The sequence below is a fragment of the Salmo trutta genome, chromosome 1 (genome assembly GCF_901001165.1).
Source record: "Salmo trutta chromosome 1, fSalTru1.1, whole genome shotgun sequence".
NCBI lineage: Eukaryota > Metazoa > Chordata > Actinopteri > Salmoniformes > Salmonidae > Salmo > Salmo trutta.
This window is the reverse complement of record NC_042957.1, coordinates 56523736-56539668: the sequence shown is the minus strand read 5'-3', so window position 1 is coordinate 56539668 and position 15933 is coordinate 56523736. Positions and strand designations below refer to the sequence as shown.

The window sequence follows — 15933 nt, the reverse complement described above, 5'->3', positions numbered from 1 at the left end:
CAGACAGTGGTGGTGGGTGTACCTGGGCACTGTGTGTTCAGACAGTGGTGGTGGGTGTACCTGGGCACTGTGTGTTCAGACAGTGGTGGTGGGTGTACCTGGGCACTCGAGGGTCGTGCCATGTGCTGACTCCTGTCTGGGTGTGGAGGAAGTAGACCTGGCCCTGCTGCGTGGTCCTCTGCTCTGTAAGGGGGGGACAATAGCATGGCTACTCATACAGGTATTAGAGGTACAGAGCAACGGTTACAGACAAGTACACACATGTGAGAGATGAGTGAGAGAGTGGGATGAGTGAGAGATGAGTGAGAGATGAGTGTGAGATGAGTAAGATGAGTGTGAGATGAGTAAGAGGGTGAGAGATGAGTGTGAGATGAGCAAGAGGGTGAGAGTGAGAGATGAGTGTGAGATGAGTAAGAGGGTGAGAGATGAGTGTGAGATGAGCAAGAGGGTGAGAGTGAGAGATGAGTGTGAGATGAGTAAGAGGGTGTGAGTGAGAAATGAGTGAGAGATGTGAGTGGATGATAAGGAAAATAGAGCTGTTAGTTATACATTTGTTCCACTGTGAGGATTGTATTGGTGCGTCAATGTGCGTGCGTATCTTGATCCCGGCGTGTGTGGAAGAGTAAGAGAGATCACACAGACAGAGATAAAAGCAGGGATTGAGTCAGTTTGGATCCCAGTTGCGGGGCTGACAGGGGGAGAAGATGGTTGTCTGTGTGTGGGTGAGCTCATTCATCACAGCTTGACAGAGATATTTCCATGAGCTTGGAAGCCCTGTTCTGCCATTCCTTTGGACACACCGCCCTGTCTCTCTAACATGCGTGCACATAACGTCCACCCCTCCTCTCCCTGCCGAGCACCGATGCGTCCAATGCATTCAGTACAGAGTGACACTTCTTGGCTGACCTTGGCCCGCCACTGGGGCTACTGACAGCGGTTCAGAGGAGCTGGCCCAAAAAGACACAGCACCCTCCTAATCTTGAAGAGCTGGGCTGGGCTGCTGTGATTTACTCCTCTGGCCAGCGCTCCTAAATCCTCAGCAAGACTACACAGTGTCTGAATATCAAGCGGCCGCCCGTGGGCTGCATGTGAGGAAGGAGAGAGGAGGGGGAGGAGTGAGCGGCTGCCGCCAGCCTTTAACTGCTAGATCGATTCAATTAGTTCTTTAAAATGGGGCCTGTCAGGCTGCTTATGCTGCGCTGCAGAGTCATGGTGGCTGTGCTGTTGGGACTGAATAGGGACACAGATTAGCAGGATGATTCAGCTGAGCGTTGGGCCGAAGAGAGGAGGAGGGAGGCAGTTAACACCGAGGCATTGCAATGACAACACCGGTCTTAAAACAGAAGGAGACACGTCTGTCTTAGAGGATGTTCATAATACTGAATGCTCCAGTCTAGTCTGGCTGTGGGAACCGAAGTGGCCGTCCTATAGTGTGATTGTGTGTATGTTTGTGTATTTCCGGTGTGTCCATATTGTGTGATAGAATCCTCTCTCCACTAACCGTATCCCTCAGGCAGGTCTGGGGGTGTGTGGAGGTGTGTCCTGCTCATGTAGTTCCTGTGTCTCTGGGAGCGGACGCGTCTCTCCTGGGCCCGCTGGTCGCTGGACGGGACACAAGGAATGGTGGGCGTGGTCCCGTTGGTGCTCAGGATGGGCGTGTTCTCATCCACGATGCAGCTGAGAGGCCGGCCGGGGCTGGAGTACTCCGACGCAGGCCTGGGAGAGACAGGAAACAGGAAGAGATCACAGTCAGACAGGGAGGGTGGGTTATAATATATCCTTCATGGTTGGTTTGTTCAAATCAGGCCTGTGTCTATTCATATTTCATATCTAGCTGTGCTTGTAATACGCTTAGATGCTAGGGCTAGACATTGGCTTGCTCCTGCTTTCTTAAGCATCATGAGGTCAGTGAGGCAGAGACATAGACACACACACACACACACACACACACACACACACACACACACACACACACACACACACACACACACACACACACACACACACACAGAGCAGTCCTGAGTGAGGGGCCTGAGGCCAGTCTAGAGCAGAGTAACAGGAAGGGAGCTGATAAGGGAGCAGAGAGAGAGAGACTGTGGAGCAACAATACCGTCTGGAGCATAAGAGACTTAGGGCCCCGTTCAATAGTCTACAGTGTCTCCTAATACAAATTCAATGTTGTCTCGGCCTTGGGGACTCATGCCATGGGTTTGAGGCTGGGTAGTGGGTAAGACTGTGTACTCACTCAGCCTGGACTCAGGGACAGACGTAACATAGTAAATGTAAACCAGTCTCCCTCCATTTAGTATATGTTACGAATTATAATTCGTATTATATGTTACAAATTGCAATTTGTACAATATGTTAAGAATTTTCAATACGTATGATATGTTAGGAATTCCACTTTGTTGTGGCTAACATTAAGCTAGGCGGCTAATGTTAGCTAGGCTAGGAGTTAAGAATTAAGGTTAGGATTAGCTAAATGCTAAGTAGTTACTAATTAGCAAAAATGCTAAAGTTCGGGTTGCTAGACATTCGCTATATACGCTCACCACCCACCCATCCTACCCAACCAACCTCGCTCCTTTAGTGTTTTGGCTTCAGTAACCTTGTGTCTTATGTCATCATACTAATTTGAGTGTCACAGATTTACATTTACTATGTTACATGAAGACTTTGAGGCCAGGCTGACTCACCTGGTAGGCCTCTCCCACTGTGTGGTGCGTGTGATGTGGTTCAAGTACTGGATTCGGCCAGACGCAGTCCTCCGCTCCTCCCAGCTGGATGCAGCAGATACAAACACACAAAGCAGTGAGTGGACATTGAGGGCAACCAAGTTCAGGTAGTACCTCCTGTTTCACTCTGTTTCAAAACATTTCCCCTTTACTAAACATGACCCAGATATTCCCAACAGAGCTTCTTGCTAGCTAATAGGACGCAGTCTCCCATCTGCTCACCCAATTCCTCTGGCGCACACCAACCCCAGACTAGACTCCCTAACCCCAGCCAACATCATTGGCTCAGTGCTGAGGTCAGTCGTGCTAAGCTGGTGAAGTGTCTGAACAGCAGAGCCTCTGGCTACTTAGATTGGAGTCTGGGACACCACACCACATGCTGTCTGGAACACTTTTGGTTGTGGGGCAGTGTGGTTATGATAGGCTCAGACTGACCCTGCTGTGAGGGTATGATGTGGTGATAGTGGGTCCACTGTCCAGTACGGACAAATGTTAAATGGAGTTGTGGTGTGTTGGTGGGTATGGTACTCACCCGTCTGGCAGGTCGTTGTCAAACAGACGGCTGCAGTCCACCACTGGGCCTCCTGTGCCTATCCTGTCTCTGGACTGCAGGCTCACTTTGGACACACAGACACATTCAGATACACATAGGAGAATGACTGGGTGGTAGAATCTCACTCTATTCATGTCCTCTCATACCAGAGACTAAAACGGAACTATTTTAAAACTGTGAATTGCTGTAATGCAATACTGTAATGATGTTATTTAGGGCTAAATGAGGAATCCATTTTTAAGAGGATCACATGGTCAAATCCTCTTGTGGGTGACAAGATGATCGTGTCTGGAAGTAGAAGTACCAGCCGTCTGCACTCTGACAGTGGCCTGACCAGTCCCAAATCCCAGTTCTGGAAAGGACCCAAGTGAGTGGAGGGCACGTATTAATGCTAGACTCTATGTCTACCGTAGCTAGCTACCCCTGGCCTCTCTGCCACCACCCAGGCTGTTCAGTGCCCATGTTGGTGGGTCAGAGGTGAGGTGGCGTGGCAGCGCTGCTGTGACTGTCTGTCTCCAGGCCCTGTGGTGCAGATGGAAGTGCGGGCCGTCTGAAGTCAGAGGGATGTGCTCATCAAGCCTGGTGTCAGAGGCACGGCACGCTCAGTCAGAGGCACGGCACGCTCAGTCAGAGGCACGGCACGCTCAGTCAGAGGCACGGCACGCTCAGTCAGAGGCACGGCACGCTCAGTCAGAGGCACGGCACGCTCAGTCAGAGGCACGGCACGCTCAGTCAGAGGCACGGCACGCTCAGTCAGAGGCACGGCACGCTCAGTCAGAGGCACGGCACGCTCAGTCAGAGGCACGGCACGCTCAGTCAGAGGCACGGCACGCTCAGTCAGAGGCACGGCACGCTCAGTCAGAGGCACGACACGGCACGCTCAGTCAGAGGCACGACACGGCACGCTCAGTCAGAGGCACGACACGGCACGCTCAGTCAGAGGCACGGCACGCTCAGTCAGAGGCACGGCACCCTCAGTCAGAGGCACGGCACGCTCAGTCAGAGGCACGGCACGCTCAGTCAGAGGCACGGCACGCTCAGTCAGAGGCACGGCACGCTCAGTCAGAGGCACGGCACGCTCAGTCAGAGGCACGGCACGCTCAGTCAGAGGCACGGCACGCTCAGTCAGAGGCACGGCACGCTCAGGGGCAGCGCTCAACGCTTTACACACCAACGAATCACTGGGAAAATAACTCCCCCTGCAGGCTCAGGTTACTGGAGGGAGCCTACATGGTGTTGGGAGGGTTTCTTGTTCTCTTTCCTAGTCCTCTTTCTATGCGTGGTGGTGTAGTGAGGTCTTATCAGCATTATAAAAACAACTGTGGTTAGCCTGAGGTTCTAATAATGGAGTGGTAACACTTCAGGTACATAACAGTGTTACGTGAATGTACGTGAGTGTGTGGTGAATGTCTGTGTGGCCTGCTGGTCACCGCTGTACTCACCCACTATCTGACCCCTCACTGTGTCACTGTCATTGAGGCCCAGCTTGTTCATGTCCAATCTCTGATCTGTGGAGGAGAGAGGGGAAGGAGGAGAGCGGGAGGAGAGGGAAGAAGAGAGGAGAGAGAGGAAAGGGGGATCGATCACTGAGAGACATGTAAACTAGCATGTGTTGGGAGGGTTTTTGTCCCCGCAGACAAGTCCCTTTGCTCTGTATCGTTTACATCACCCACAGTCAATTCCTCTCTCTCTCCCCCTCCCTTGGAGGCTGGGTATGGGATATGCACTGGAACAGATGGTCTGTGGAGTGGCCATGGGCCGTAAAAAAATCACTGAGCATTGGTACCGAGCAGTCTGCAGTTCACTACAGAGGTCAAACATTTGACAAATCTCTGCACAAAGCCGGCACTATTCCACCCAGACTGAACATGGACATGAACCCCTGCCAATGTCTGGAAACTCTTTGTCTACATTCTCAGCCCAGGCTGAAAAACAAAACAAAAAAAAAAGGACCAAAGAAATGTCAGGAATACCACGCTGCCTGCAGACATGAGAAATGCCACTATCTGTTCACTGTTGTCTGAGTGTCATGCAGAACAGCTCAGGATGTGCGTCTAGACTAAACAGGGACCAAAACATGGTCGGTCAAACCATTACAAGACTGGGGCAATGAGCGTGCACACAAACCCAAAGCCCCCTAAAACGCCTGTGGACAGGACACAGTGGAACAGCTGCAAAAAGCACAAGCGAAAGAATGACAAACATACACTTGAATAAGACCACAACCGAGGGACATAACAAATCTATGCTTACATTTAAATAGCTGTACAATTATGCATGTCTGAGTAAAATGACCGGTTGTCTAGATTTGCAGACCGAGATAAACGGAGGTTAGTCACTGTGGCGCATGCTGCCAGTCTATGGGACAGACGAGGGCGTGAGGAGGGGGGAATGAGAGGACATGCAGAGGCAAACTACTCACAGCTGAGGCACAGGGTTCGGGTTTTCCAGGAAAACAAGTGGCAGGGGCTTCTAGGAAAAGCAGTGGGATTTTGTCCTTTTTCCGTCTACAAGACCGTAGCAGGCCTATCAGCATAGTATACATACAGTGGGAGGGGGAGGCCCTTTGGCAAAGCCATCACTGGGTCCCTGCCTGGCTGCCACTGCTGCGTTGGCTTGGAGTGCCAAGCCTCAATCTCATTTAGCCATTCGCTTCTGACATGACATGTTTACAGTGATTGTGGGCTGATGCTGATTGTCTTTTCCTGTTCTGGCACTGCAGAATGTGACCCCTCTCACAACCTGGTCTGTGCCCTGTCAGGAATAGGGAGAGAATGTGCGCACTTGTGAGGGTACAGCTCAATGTGTCACTGTGACAGGAGAAGGGGATTATTAGCTTGTGACTCCGCTAGCCTGTGACTCCGCTAGCCTGTGACTCCGCTAGCCTGTGACTCCGCTAGCCTGTGACTCCGCTAGCCTGTGACTCCGCTAGCCTGTGACTCCGTTTGTGGGACAGACAATGGGTCACTACACAGACATTACCTCACAGCATTAAATACACACACACACACACTAATTCAATCAGGTACGCCTTACAGCCGGTGTCTTTGAGGCGGTTGATGGCGTTGGATAGAAGACGTACACAGCCCAGGAAGCCAGCCCCCTGCTTCTTATGGATCTTCTTGTGGTTCCACACGCTGATGGTGATGGAGTCAGACTTGCCAATATATCTGAGGAGAGAAGAGAGTGACCAGTCACTTCCAATGTAGTGTAGATGTTACTAAAGCCCGTGTGAATGCACTGTTCCAACAGGCCAGTCTTTGCCTGGATGTCCCCGCTGGGGAGGCACACATCCGCTCGGGGCTGCCTGTCACCGCGGGCTGCGTCCCCACAAGGACACAGTCAGGATGTGTCTGAGAGGGATTTTCCGTCCGGCGTCTGTGAATGTGCGACTCCCGACCCCGAGTGTCGGTACGAGACGGACGAACGCAGACAGATCCTGTGAGTCATAAATCATCCAAAGGCAGCCCTTCGACCCAAAATCACCCAGAGAAGGAGAGAGAGAAATGAAAGAGACAGGGAGGAGGAGAGGCTGAAAGAGAGATAGAAAGAGGGATAGTATAAGTGAGGAAAAGAAGGAGAGTGTCATGCCCTGACCTTAGAGAGCCTTTTTATTCTCTATTTTGTTAGGTCAGGGTGTGACTTGGGTGGGCATTATCTATGTTTTGTATTTCTATGTTGGCCTGATATGGTTCCCAATCAGAGGCAGCTGTCAATCGTTGTCTCTGATTGGGGATCATATTTAGGCAGCCTTTTCCCACTGGGTTTTTGTGGGATCTTGTTTTTGTATAGCTGCTTTGAAGCCTTCAGAACTTTACGTTAGTTTTTTTTGTATTTTCTTTGTTTTGTCGGTGTTCATCTAATAAAGTGAAAGATGTACGCTTACCACGCTGCACCTTGGTCTCCTTCTTCAGACGAACGTAACAGAGAGAGTGAACAGTTGAACCATGACATTACTCCCTGACTGCCTCTGTTATCACTCTTAGGTAGTGTGTGTCAGTCGAGGCCTGGGTATTAAACTCACACTACGTGAACCTGACGTGGCACATCTGTTCAGCCCAGTTCCCTTCCTCAGTGTAAAACTAATCATCCATACAGTTAGCAGACTGCATCCCACTATAATTATCATGCTGCTTACCGAAACTAAAGGGATGTGAAACAATGGGGCTATGAGTAAGATGTCTGGACATTTTGAGTGGAAGCCAAATGCCTGTCTGGGGTGCTATCTGAGAGCATTAGAATGCAGGACAGATTTGTAGGGGGGAATTATTACATCCAACACAGATCTGGATATGATTATTGTATCAAATAGTAAGGGCAGTAGACTAGACATTGGATTAAGCTTTTCAAAACAAGATACAGTATGTTTACATACACTATACACATGCCAAACATACCAAACTCTCAGATAATATGATTACTTGTAATAAGATAAGAGTTTCTCCTCTTAGGCCATCTCTATGTTATGTCTCTGGTTGGTTGAGGTACAGTATATGGCATATTGCATGGCAGTTGGTGCTAGGCAGGCCAGGCTGTCACACTTCCTCAGCAGGCAGAACAGGACCAGCTGGGCCCTGGGGACACTACCGCCACATGTTCCCCCTGTCCCCATAGCTGCAGAGATGGGACAGAGAGGGACAAGGGCCTGGGCCAGGCTATGGGAACACAACATTGTGCATGTGTCTTTTCATCCCAATACTTGTATCTATGAAGGTATAGGAGATTCATTAACATCTCATCATTATATATCAGTGACGTGCACAATACGGAAGTGATCCGACGAAGCAGATGCTAAGCTACAGGACTGTTTTGCTAGCACAGGCTGTAATATGCTAAGCGATTCATCCAATAAAATTGAGGAGGTTACCACATCAGTCACCGGCATCATTAATAAGTGCAACATCCACGCTGAGCTTAAGGTTAGAGCTGCCAGTTTCAGGGAGCAGGACAGTATTCCGGACGCTTATAAGAAAATCTGCTACAACCTCTAACGTGCCATCAAACAGGAAATGTGTCAATACAGACTAAGATTGAATCCTACTACAACGGCTCTGACGCTCGTTGGATGCGGCAGGGCTTGCAAACTATCATGGGGTACAAAGGGAAACCCAGCCACGAGCTGCCCAGTGACGTGAGCCTTTCCAGACGAGATAAATGCCTTCTATGCTCGCTTCGAGGCAAGCAACACAGAACCATGCATACAGTTCATTGACTATAGCTCAGCGTTCAACACCATAGTGCCCTCCAAGTTGATCACTAAGCTAAGGACTCTGGGACTGAACACCTCCCTTTGCAACTAGATCCTGGACTTCCTGACGGGCCACCCCCAGGTGGTGGGGGTAGGCAACAACACATCCGCCATGCTAACCTTCAACACGGGGGCCCCTCAGGGGTGCGTGCTTAGTCCCCTCCTGTACTCCCTGTTCGCCCGCTACTGCATGGCATGGCCGCGCACAACTCCAACACCATCATTAAGTTTGCTGACGACATGACGGTGGTTGGCCTGATCAGCGATGACGATGAGACAGCCTATAGAGAGAAGGTCCGAGATCTGGAAGTATGGTGCCAGAAAACAGGAAACGGAGGGCCGAATACAGGAAACGGAGGGCCAAACATGCCCCCATCCACATCCACAGGGCTGTAGTGGAGTGGTGGAATTATCATGGTCCACACACACCAACACAGTCGTGAAGGCATGACAACACCTCTTCCCTCTCAGGAGGCTGAAAAGATTTGGCGTGGGCCCTCAGATCCTCAAAAGGTTATACAGCTGCACCACCGCTTGGCATCCGACTGCAAGGCGCCATCCAGGACCTGGACGCCAGAGAACTCGGCCCCAGTGATGTACTGGGCCGTTCACACTACCCCCTGTAGCACATTGCAGTCGGATGCCAAGCAGTTGCCAGTCATGGGAAGGCCTTCAAAACTGTCGAAGACTCCAGTCGCCCAAGTCATAGACTCTCTGCTACGGCACGGCAAGCAGTACCGATGAACAAAGTCTGGAACCAACATGACCCTGAACAGCTTCTACCCCCAAGACAAATAGTTAACCAACCTGGACTACCTGCATTGAGCCTTTTTGCACTAACTCGTTTGACTCATCACTTACGCTGCTGTTACTGTTTATTATCTATCCTGTTGCCTAGTCACTTTATACCTATGTACAGATCTAGCTCAAATACTTCGTACCCCTGCACAACGACTTGGTACTGGTACCCAATGTATATAGCCAAGTTATCGTTACGCATTGTGTATTTATTATTACGTGTCTATTATTTCTCTATTTTCTTTCTCTCTGCGTTGTTGGGAAGGGCCTGTAAGTAAGCATTTCACTGTTAGTCTACACCTGTTGTTTTCGAAGCATGTGACAAATCAAATGTTATTTGACATATTCATTAACATATTATACTTCTTAGTATAAATGTAGTTTGAAGCGTGCTGAACAAGAAACTGAACAACAAACCAAGGTTTGTCCCCTGGTTTGTCCCTAGTAGGGCTACAGAGCCGTATTACAGTCCAGTCTGTCTGCTCCACATACTTTAACTGGGCTGGATAGGAGTCGAGGAGAGGCAGTTTGCAAGCGAGACACAGTCGGCTATCCTTGGCATACAGGCCACTTCCGCAACAATTCTGGCTGGGTCAGCGGTCACGGGCCAGTCTGTTGGTCTGACCACTGACAGCACCACTGAGGAGGCCCTGACGTGTCAATGTTGCCATGAGCACATACACTTCCTCATGCTGTGCATATACAACCAATGGAAAAAAGCTTCAGTGCCAACTAAGCAAAGGCTTTTCTGGCTCTGCTGAGCGTGAGCACCAGGTGTTTCAGACACCATTTGAATATGTGTGAGTGTGCTCAGCTACCCTCAGTCAATTAGACTCCACACACTGAGGAGAGTCCATGTGCCTTAGCATGGAGTAGTAATCCTTAACCCTGACACACAGAGGGAGGGCACCTAAAGGTTTAACATAGTCATTAACAGGAAGAAACACAGGCAGGTTCCAGGTGAAAAAAACTAAACTGGAGAGGTGTGTGCGCGTGCGTTTGGCTTCGTCTTGGGAGCACACAGGTCGATGTCCTCCCATCCATCACCGTGTCCTGCACTCTCTCTCCTCCACAGTGGGACTGACTGACTGAGGGCTGTGTTTCCCTCCTGTCAAACGGGACATGAACAGCTAATTAAACAGCCATGTTGGGAGAGGGTCTGGTATCCTGAGCAACCAAACAAACGGAGACATGTGCTTCCTCTTTCTGTTAGCTACGCGTGACGGCTGGATAAACACTGGGCAAATACTGGAAACTTTCACTCCCCCACTCTTTTCCCAGGTTGTTTTCACAAGACAAGCAGTCTTTGGGAAAAGCAACATGGGTGCAACAAGACATGCACATATTTCTGTCCAAAAGGTAAAAGGCTTCTGAGATTAGTTTCCCTCCCCACGGTTCTATTTAAATGTTTTTCTTTTTCACGTTAACTACCCCAGTGGAGTTGTCATTGCTGGCCTACAGATAAGTGAGAGGACAGACATAAACACAGCTTACTGTAAGGCATTCAGATCCTGCAGAATCAATGTCTGACACATCCCTGATGTCCACTTGGCACATTGGAGTTGGGTGAGGGAATGCGTAGATCACAGGAAGTTGGTGGCACCTTAATTGGGGAGGACGGGCTCATGGTAATGGCTGGAGCGGAATGGTATCAAATACACCAAACGCATGGTTTCCATGTGTTTGAAGCCATTCCAGTCGCGCTGTTCCAGCCATTATTATGCGTTGTCCTCCCCTCAGCAGCCTCCACTGGTGTAGATATAGCATAGAGGGCACTGGTGATAGTTATAGAGAGGGGCCGCAGTTCAGCAGAATGCTGGTTCATTACTAAATCAGCAGGTTAAGGTAAGGTTTCTGTTAGATACACGGTTTCACATCTAGTCACAGCTGCTTCTATATGGATGGTATGTCAAGCGCAAGCTCTGCACTATCCATTATGTTGGTTGAGTGATGAGGGGACTCACAGGTCGTAGTGCTGGTTCCACTTGGGGTCGAGGGTGTTCTTCACGGTGTCTGTGGAGTGACATTGTCCTGAGCCATCCACCACCACTTTGGCAAAGGGATCAGGGAGGCCTACAGGGGAACACACACACACACTCTGCCTCAGCACACTGGCCTGGCCAAGGACAGGCTGTACTAGGAGAAAATGTTACAGGGATCACGCCATCATTATTTTATGATTTCATTATGGAAGTGAGACTATCCGGTTTCTGAAACAGGGAAAAGAGGTAATCGGAAGAAAACTACCTTTGATGAATAACATTCTATGACAGTCTAGGAATGGCTGATGTGTGAATCTGATAGTGTGACTGAACCTGAGCCGAGTGACATATCTAGAGATACGGGTGGAAATGACATTGACACTAATAGACAGACCTGAGGGACCTGTTGGATGACATTTACCTGCACATAGCCTGGGTGTGATGGACACACAAGCTCACAGACACACACACACACACATATGCAATGCAGGCCCACACAAACAAAACTGCACTTAGAAATACATCTCTCCGTATACATAAACACACTATCCCACAGAGACAAGCCTGCCTTGCTGCCACACAAGGCAGAGTTCTCTCCACCCAGGCCCTGACTGAGTGAGTGTTTACTCAGCCCCTGAGTGCTGGAATGGGAGGAATGGGCACCAGAGAAACCACCTGAGTGAGGGACCTTAACACACTCACTCTCCATGACAGCCTGACCCAAACACACCCAAACACTGGGGCCACTATGGACACCTAGCATACACTGAAATGCTGTGCTGTTTCACTCTGAAATGGACTAGCATTAAATGACGGTATAAACGTTTTATTGATATCCCATACTTAACCTCTACAGAATTGCCCCAATTAGGCACATTTGGGCAGACTTAATACAACATTTTGAACAGACATGCAATGGTTCATTGCATCAGTCTAAAAATTTACACAAACACTGCTGTCATCTAGTGGCCAGAATCGAAATTGCGTCTAACCTGGAATAATACATTGTGATCTTTCTCTGATGATGGAAAAAAAACGCATGTTTTTTTCCTTTGTATTATCTTTTACCAGATTAAGTGTGTTATATTCTCCTACATTAACATCACATTTACACAAACTTCAAAGTGTTTCCTTTCAAATGGTATTAAGAATATGCATATCCTTGCTTCAGGTCCTGAGCTACAGGCAGTTAGATTTGGGTATGTCATTTCAGGCGAAAATTTAAAAAAAGGTTCCGATCCTTTACTTCTTTGGGAAAGGGGGCAGTATTTTGACGTCCGGATGAAAAGCGTGCCCAAAGTAAACTGCCTGCTACTCAGGCGCATAAGCTAGGATATGCATATAATTGGTAGATTTGGATAGAACACATGCTAAAGTTTCTAAAACTGTTAAAATAATGTCTGTGAGTATAACAGAACTGAAATGGCAGGCGAAACCCCGAGGACAAACCATCAACAAGAACAAAAAATTCAGCATACCACTGATTTCAATGGCTGACACTTTTATAATAGGGCGAAATCGTCCCCGATTGCAGTTCCTAGGGCTTCCACTAGATGTCATCAGTCTTTAGAAAGAGTTTCAGGCTGGTTTTTGGAAAAATGAGGGAGAAGTTGTAGTTTTTTTAAGTGGCTCCCATTTTGGCTGTGGTGTTTCCAAGCGCATGGCCGAGAGAGCGCGTTCTTTTTGTTTATCTCCGGTAAAGACAATAACGATTCTCCGTCTTAAATTTTATCGTTTATTTGCGTATTAGGGTACCTAAGGTTTGATTATAAACATTGATTGACTCGTTTGGGATTCATTTTGTATGCATTTTGAAGGAGGGAAACTGAGTGGATTATTGACTGAAGAGCGCCAGCTAAACTGAGTTTTTATGGATATAAAGAAGGACTTTATTGAACAAAAGGACCATTTGTAATCTAACTGAGACCTTTTGGAATGCCAACAGAAGAAGATCTTCAAAGGTAAGGCATATATTATATCGCTATTTCTTACTTTTGTTTAGCAACTCCCTGGTTGAAAATGATTTGTTTTGCATTTGTGTGCTGGGCGCTGTCCACAGATAATCGCATGGTTTGCTTTCGCCGTAAAGCCTTTTTGAAATCTGACACGGCAGGTGGATTAACAACAAGTTAAGCTTTATTTTGATGCATTGCACTTAAATATTTATAGTAATTTAATTTTAATTTCACACTCTGCAATTTCACCGGATGTTGGCCAGATGGGACGCTAGCGTCCCAATGATCCGCAAAAAGTTAAGAGATATTTCAGACCTGTGTGACTCAATGCATGAATTGTGAATGAAACAAAGGGAATAAAATAGTCCTAGTTTTATTGGCTAATATTGATAATAAGCTACATCATTGTGACGTGGTGAGCTCATCTTTCTCCCCACAAACATATCAGTAGTAACATTACAGGGTACTAACCCTTTCCTCTTTGCTGGTGTAGTGTTGTGGCTGATTAATAAGTGTGTTAGCATGGCGTTCTGCTGGTAGGGAACTCTAGTAGCTGGCAGCAGCCCCTCTTTTATAGCTCAAACTGACCCACATTTCACATTTCTCACGGGGGATACTTATATCTCACACTGCAGACATCAAAGCCCTCAAGCCCCCTGACTATGAAACTATAAAGCCATTTAACATGGAGTCGAGGATCAGAAACACAGCTTTCACTGGGTTACTTACGAAAGAAATCTTTCTTCACCAGGTTTTTGGCGCAGAGGACTGAAAGAGAAGAGGAGAATGAGGTGTTATTTTTAATCGTTGCAGATAGACACATATTACACACTGACAGGCTGTTGTGATCGTGTGGTTACATCACTGCCAAGGGAGAGGTTTGTGCAGGGCTGAAGTCATACACTGCTGCTCAGGGAACTGAATCGAAAAGCGCTCCATCTTGGATATGGATAGCCTTGGCTACATTACATAAGCAGCAAGAGCATTTCTTCTATAATGTGTAATGTAAGACAAGTAATGTGACTTTCAGGTGATAGAGAAAACACATAAACATATATCTTTAGCCAGACTGGATTGTGCCAGACCCTATATCTCTACATTTGAGTGTGTGTACTGATCATAAGCTGACAACCAGGTGATGACTCAATGACATGAGGAACTCTCCTGTTCCGCTCCAGAAAATAGACCCACATCAACATGCTTTATAGCTATAGTAGTTGATTAACAGCAACTCAACCAAGAAAGTAACTTGACGATAGTGCATATGGGCACTTGTTGGTGACATGCTGAATCATAGGGCATTCGCACATGAATTCAATATGAACTATTAAAAGGGAGGGGCATATTCTTCCCCACAGCAGCCAGCCTGCAGCAGCAGAGCAGTAGATTGGACAGATCCCCAGTGAGAATCATGGAGGGGCTGCTGAGGCAATGAGGCAGAGCCACTTAAACACCCTCCACTGGGCCTGGATGAATGGCCACCTGGATGTCTGGAGCCACCGACACACACTCAGTCATTTACTCAGACCCGGCCCAAGCCCAGTCCCTCTGGTCCGCTTCAGTACAGACATAGGCAAGAATGGCCTTTCTATTGTACTTCAATTACCTTTGTGTATTTGGTCTATGTATTTTTTGGGCCATCCCGGTCACATCCCACTGATCAAAATCCACCCACTATGCTCACTACCAGCACCGTTCAATACCACCCCCATAGACGCCAGCTGCGGTGCGACAGCTGTCCATAGTTGCCATGTGAGTCGATTTCAGATCTTTGAGAGATGAAATCTGTCTCATGTCTGGCGGGCCCCGAGGCCGTTTGTGTGTCTTCTCTCTACAGAGACCCGCTCACATGTAGGTGTGTCCAGACTTTACTTTGCTAACACAAATAAACAAAGGCAGGCCCATAGGGGCAGACAGCAGCCTAAGCCATTGAATCTACAACCACCGCTATTCATCTGCCCCTCCCCACCCACCCACAGCTAAACACAGGGAGAACCACAGTGCTTACACTGCATGTGAAACATAACCTGACTCCTAAATCAATTTAGGTCTGAGCTGAAACAATGTATGAGAGGGAACAGAACACCATTTAAAAGTGCCATGGACTGAATTAAACACACAAATCACAGACCGCAGTGTGAAACACAAACATCTACACATGGTGTTTACTGATACACTCAGCACACACAAAGGGTTTCTGGGTTTAATGAAAATTACACCATTAAGATGGAGAGGAGGGAGAAAAATAGGTCTTAACCGAATCTAAACCCTCTTGGGGGATGGGAAGGGAGAACATGCTCGACAGACGAGGAAGAATTTCTTCCAGCAAACATCCCTGGAATGTGTTCCGTTCCAGTGAAACCCACCTCATTACTCAAACATCTGGTATGCATCTCTTTCAGTCAGTCTCACACAGACACTGTATGCCAGTCATCACACACACCACAGGCCCCTGAAAGGGTCCACAACACCTCGCTCTGCACACCCGCTCTAGCTCCAGTGATCTAATTAATTATTTACAGGCAGAGAGGTGTGAGAGAGAATGTCGGGGTATGAGGTGCTGTGAGGGGGAGAGGAGTTGTAAGAATGAGGTAACAGCACTCTGTGATATCACTATTCAGGTCTTGCTTCTTTTACAACCAAATACGGGCAGAACGACATA

General features: G+C 48.1%; 1 protein-coding gene across 1 annotated transcript in view; it reads right to left on the bottom strand.

Moving 5' to 3' along the window:
* LOC115201867 (E3 ubiquitin-protein ligase SMURF2) overlaps positions 1-15933 on the bottom strand; it is a 60466-nt gene that overhangs the window by 15244 nt on the left and 29289 nt on the right. Inside the window, exons 2-9 of the mRNA XM_029765749.1 lie at positions 14001-14039; positions 11299-11407; positions 6325-6458; positions 4731-4796; positions 3268-3352; positions 2697-2780; positions 1502-1716; positions 99-183 (exon numbers count right to left, since the gene is read on the bottom strand). Of these exons, the coding sequence (XP_029621609.1) occupies positions 99-183; positions 1502-1716; positions 2697-2780; positions 3268-3352; positions 4731-4796; positions 6325-6458; positions 11299-11407; positions 14001-14039 (817 nt within the window). The remainder of the gene's footprint in view (positions 1-98; positions 184-1501; positions 1717-2696; positions 2781-3267; positions 3353-4730; positions 4797-6324; positions 6459-11298; positions 11408-14000; positions 14040-15933) is intronic.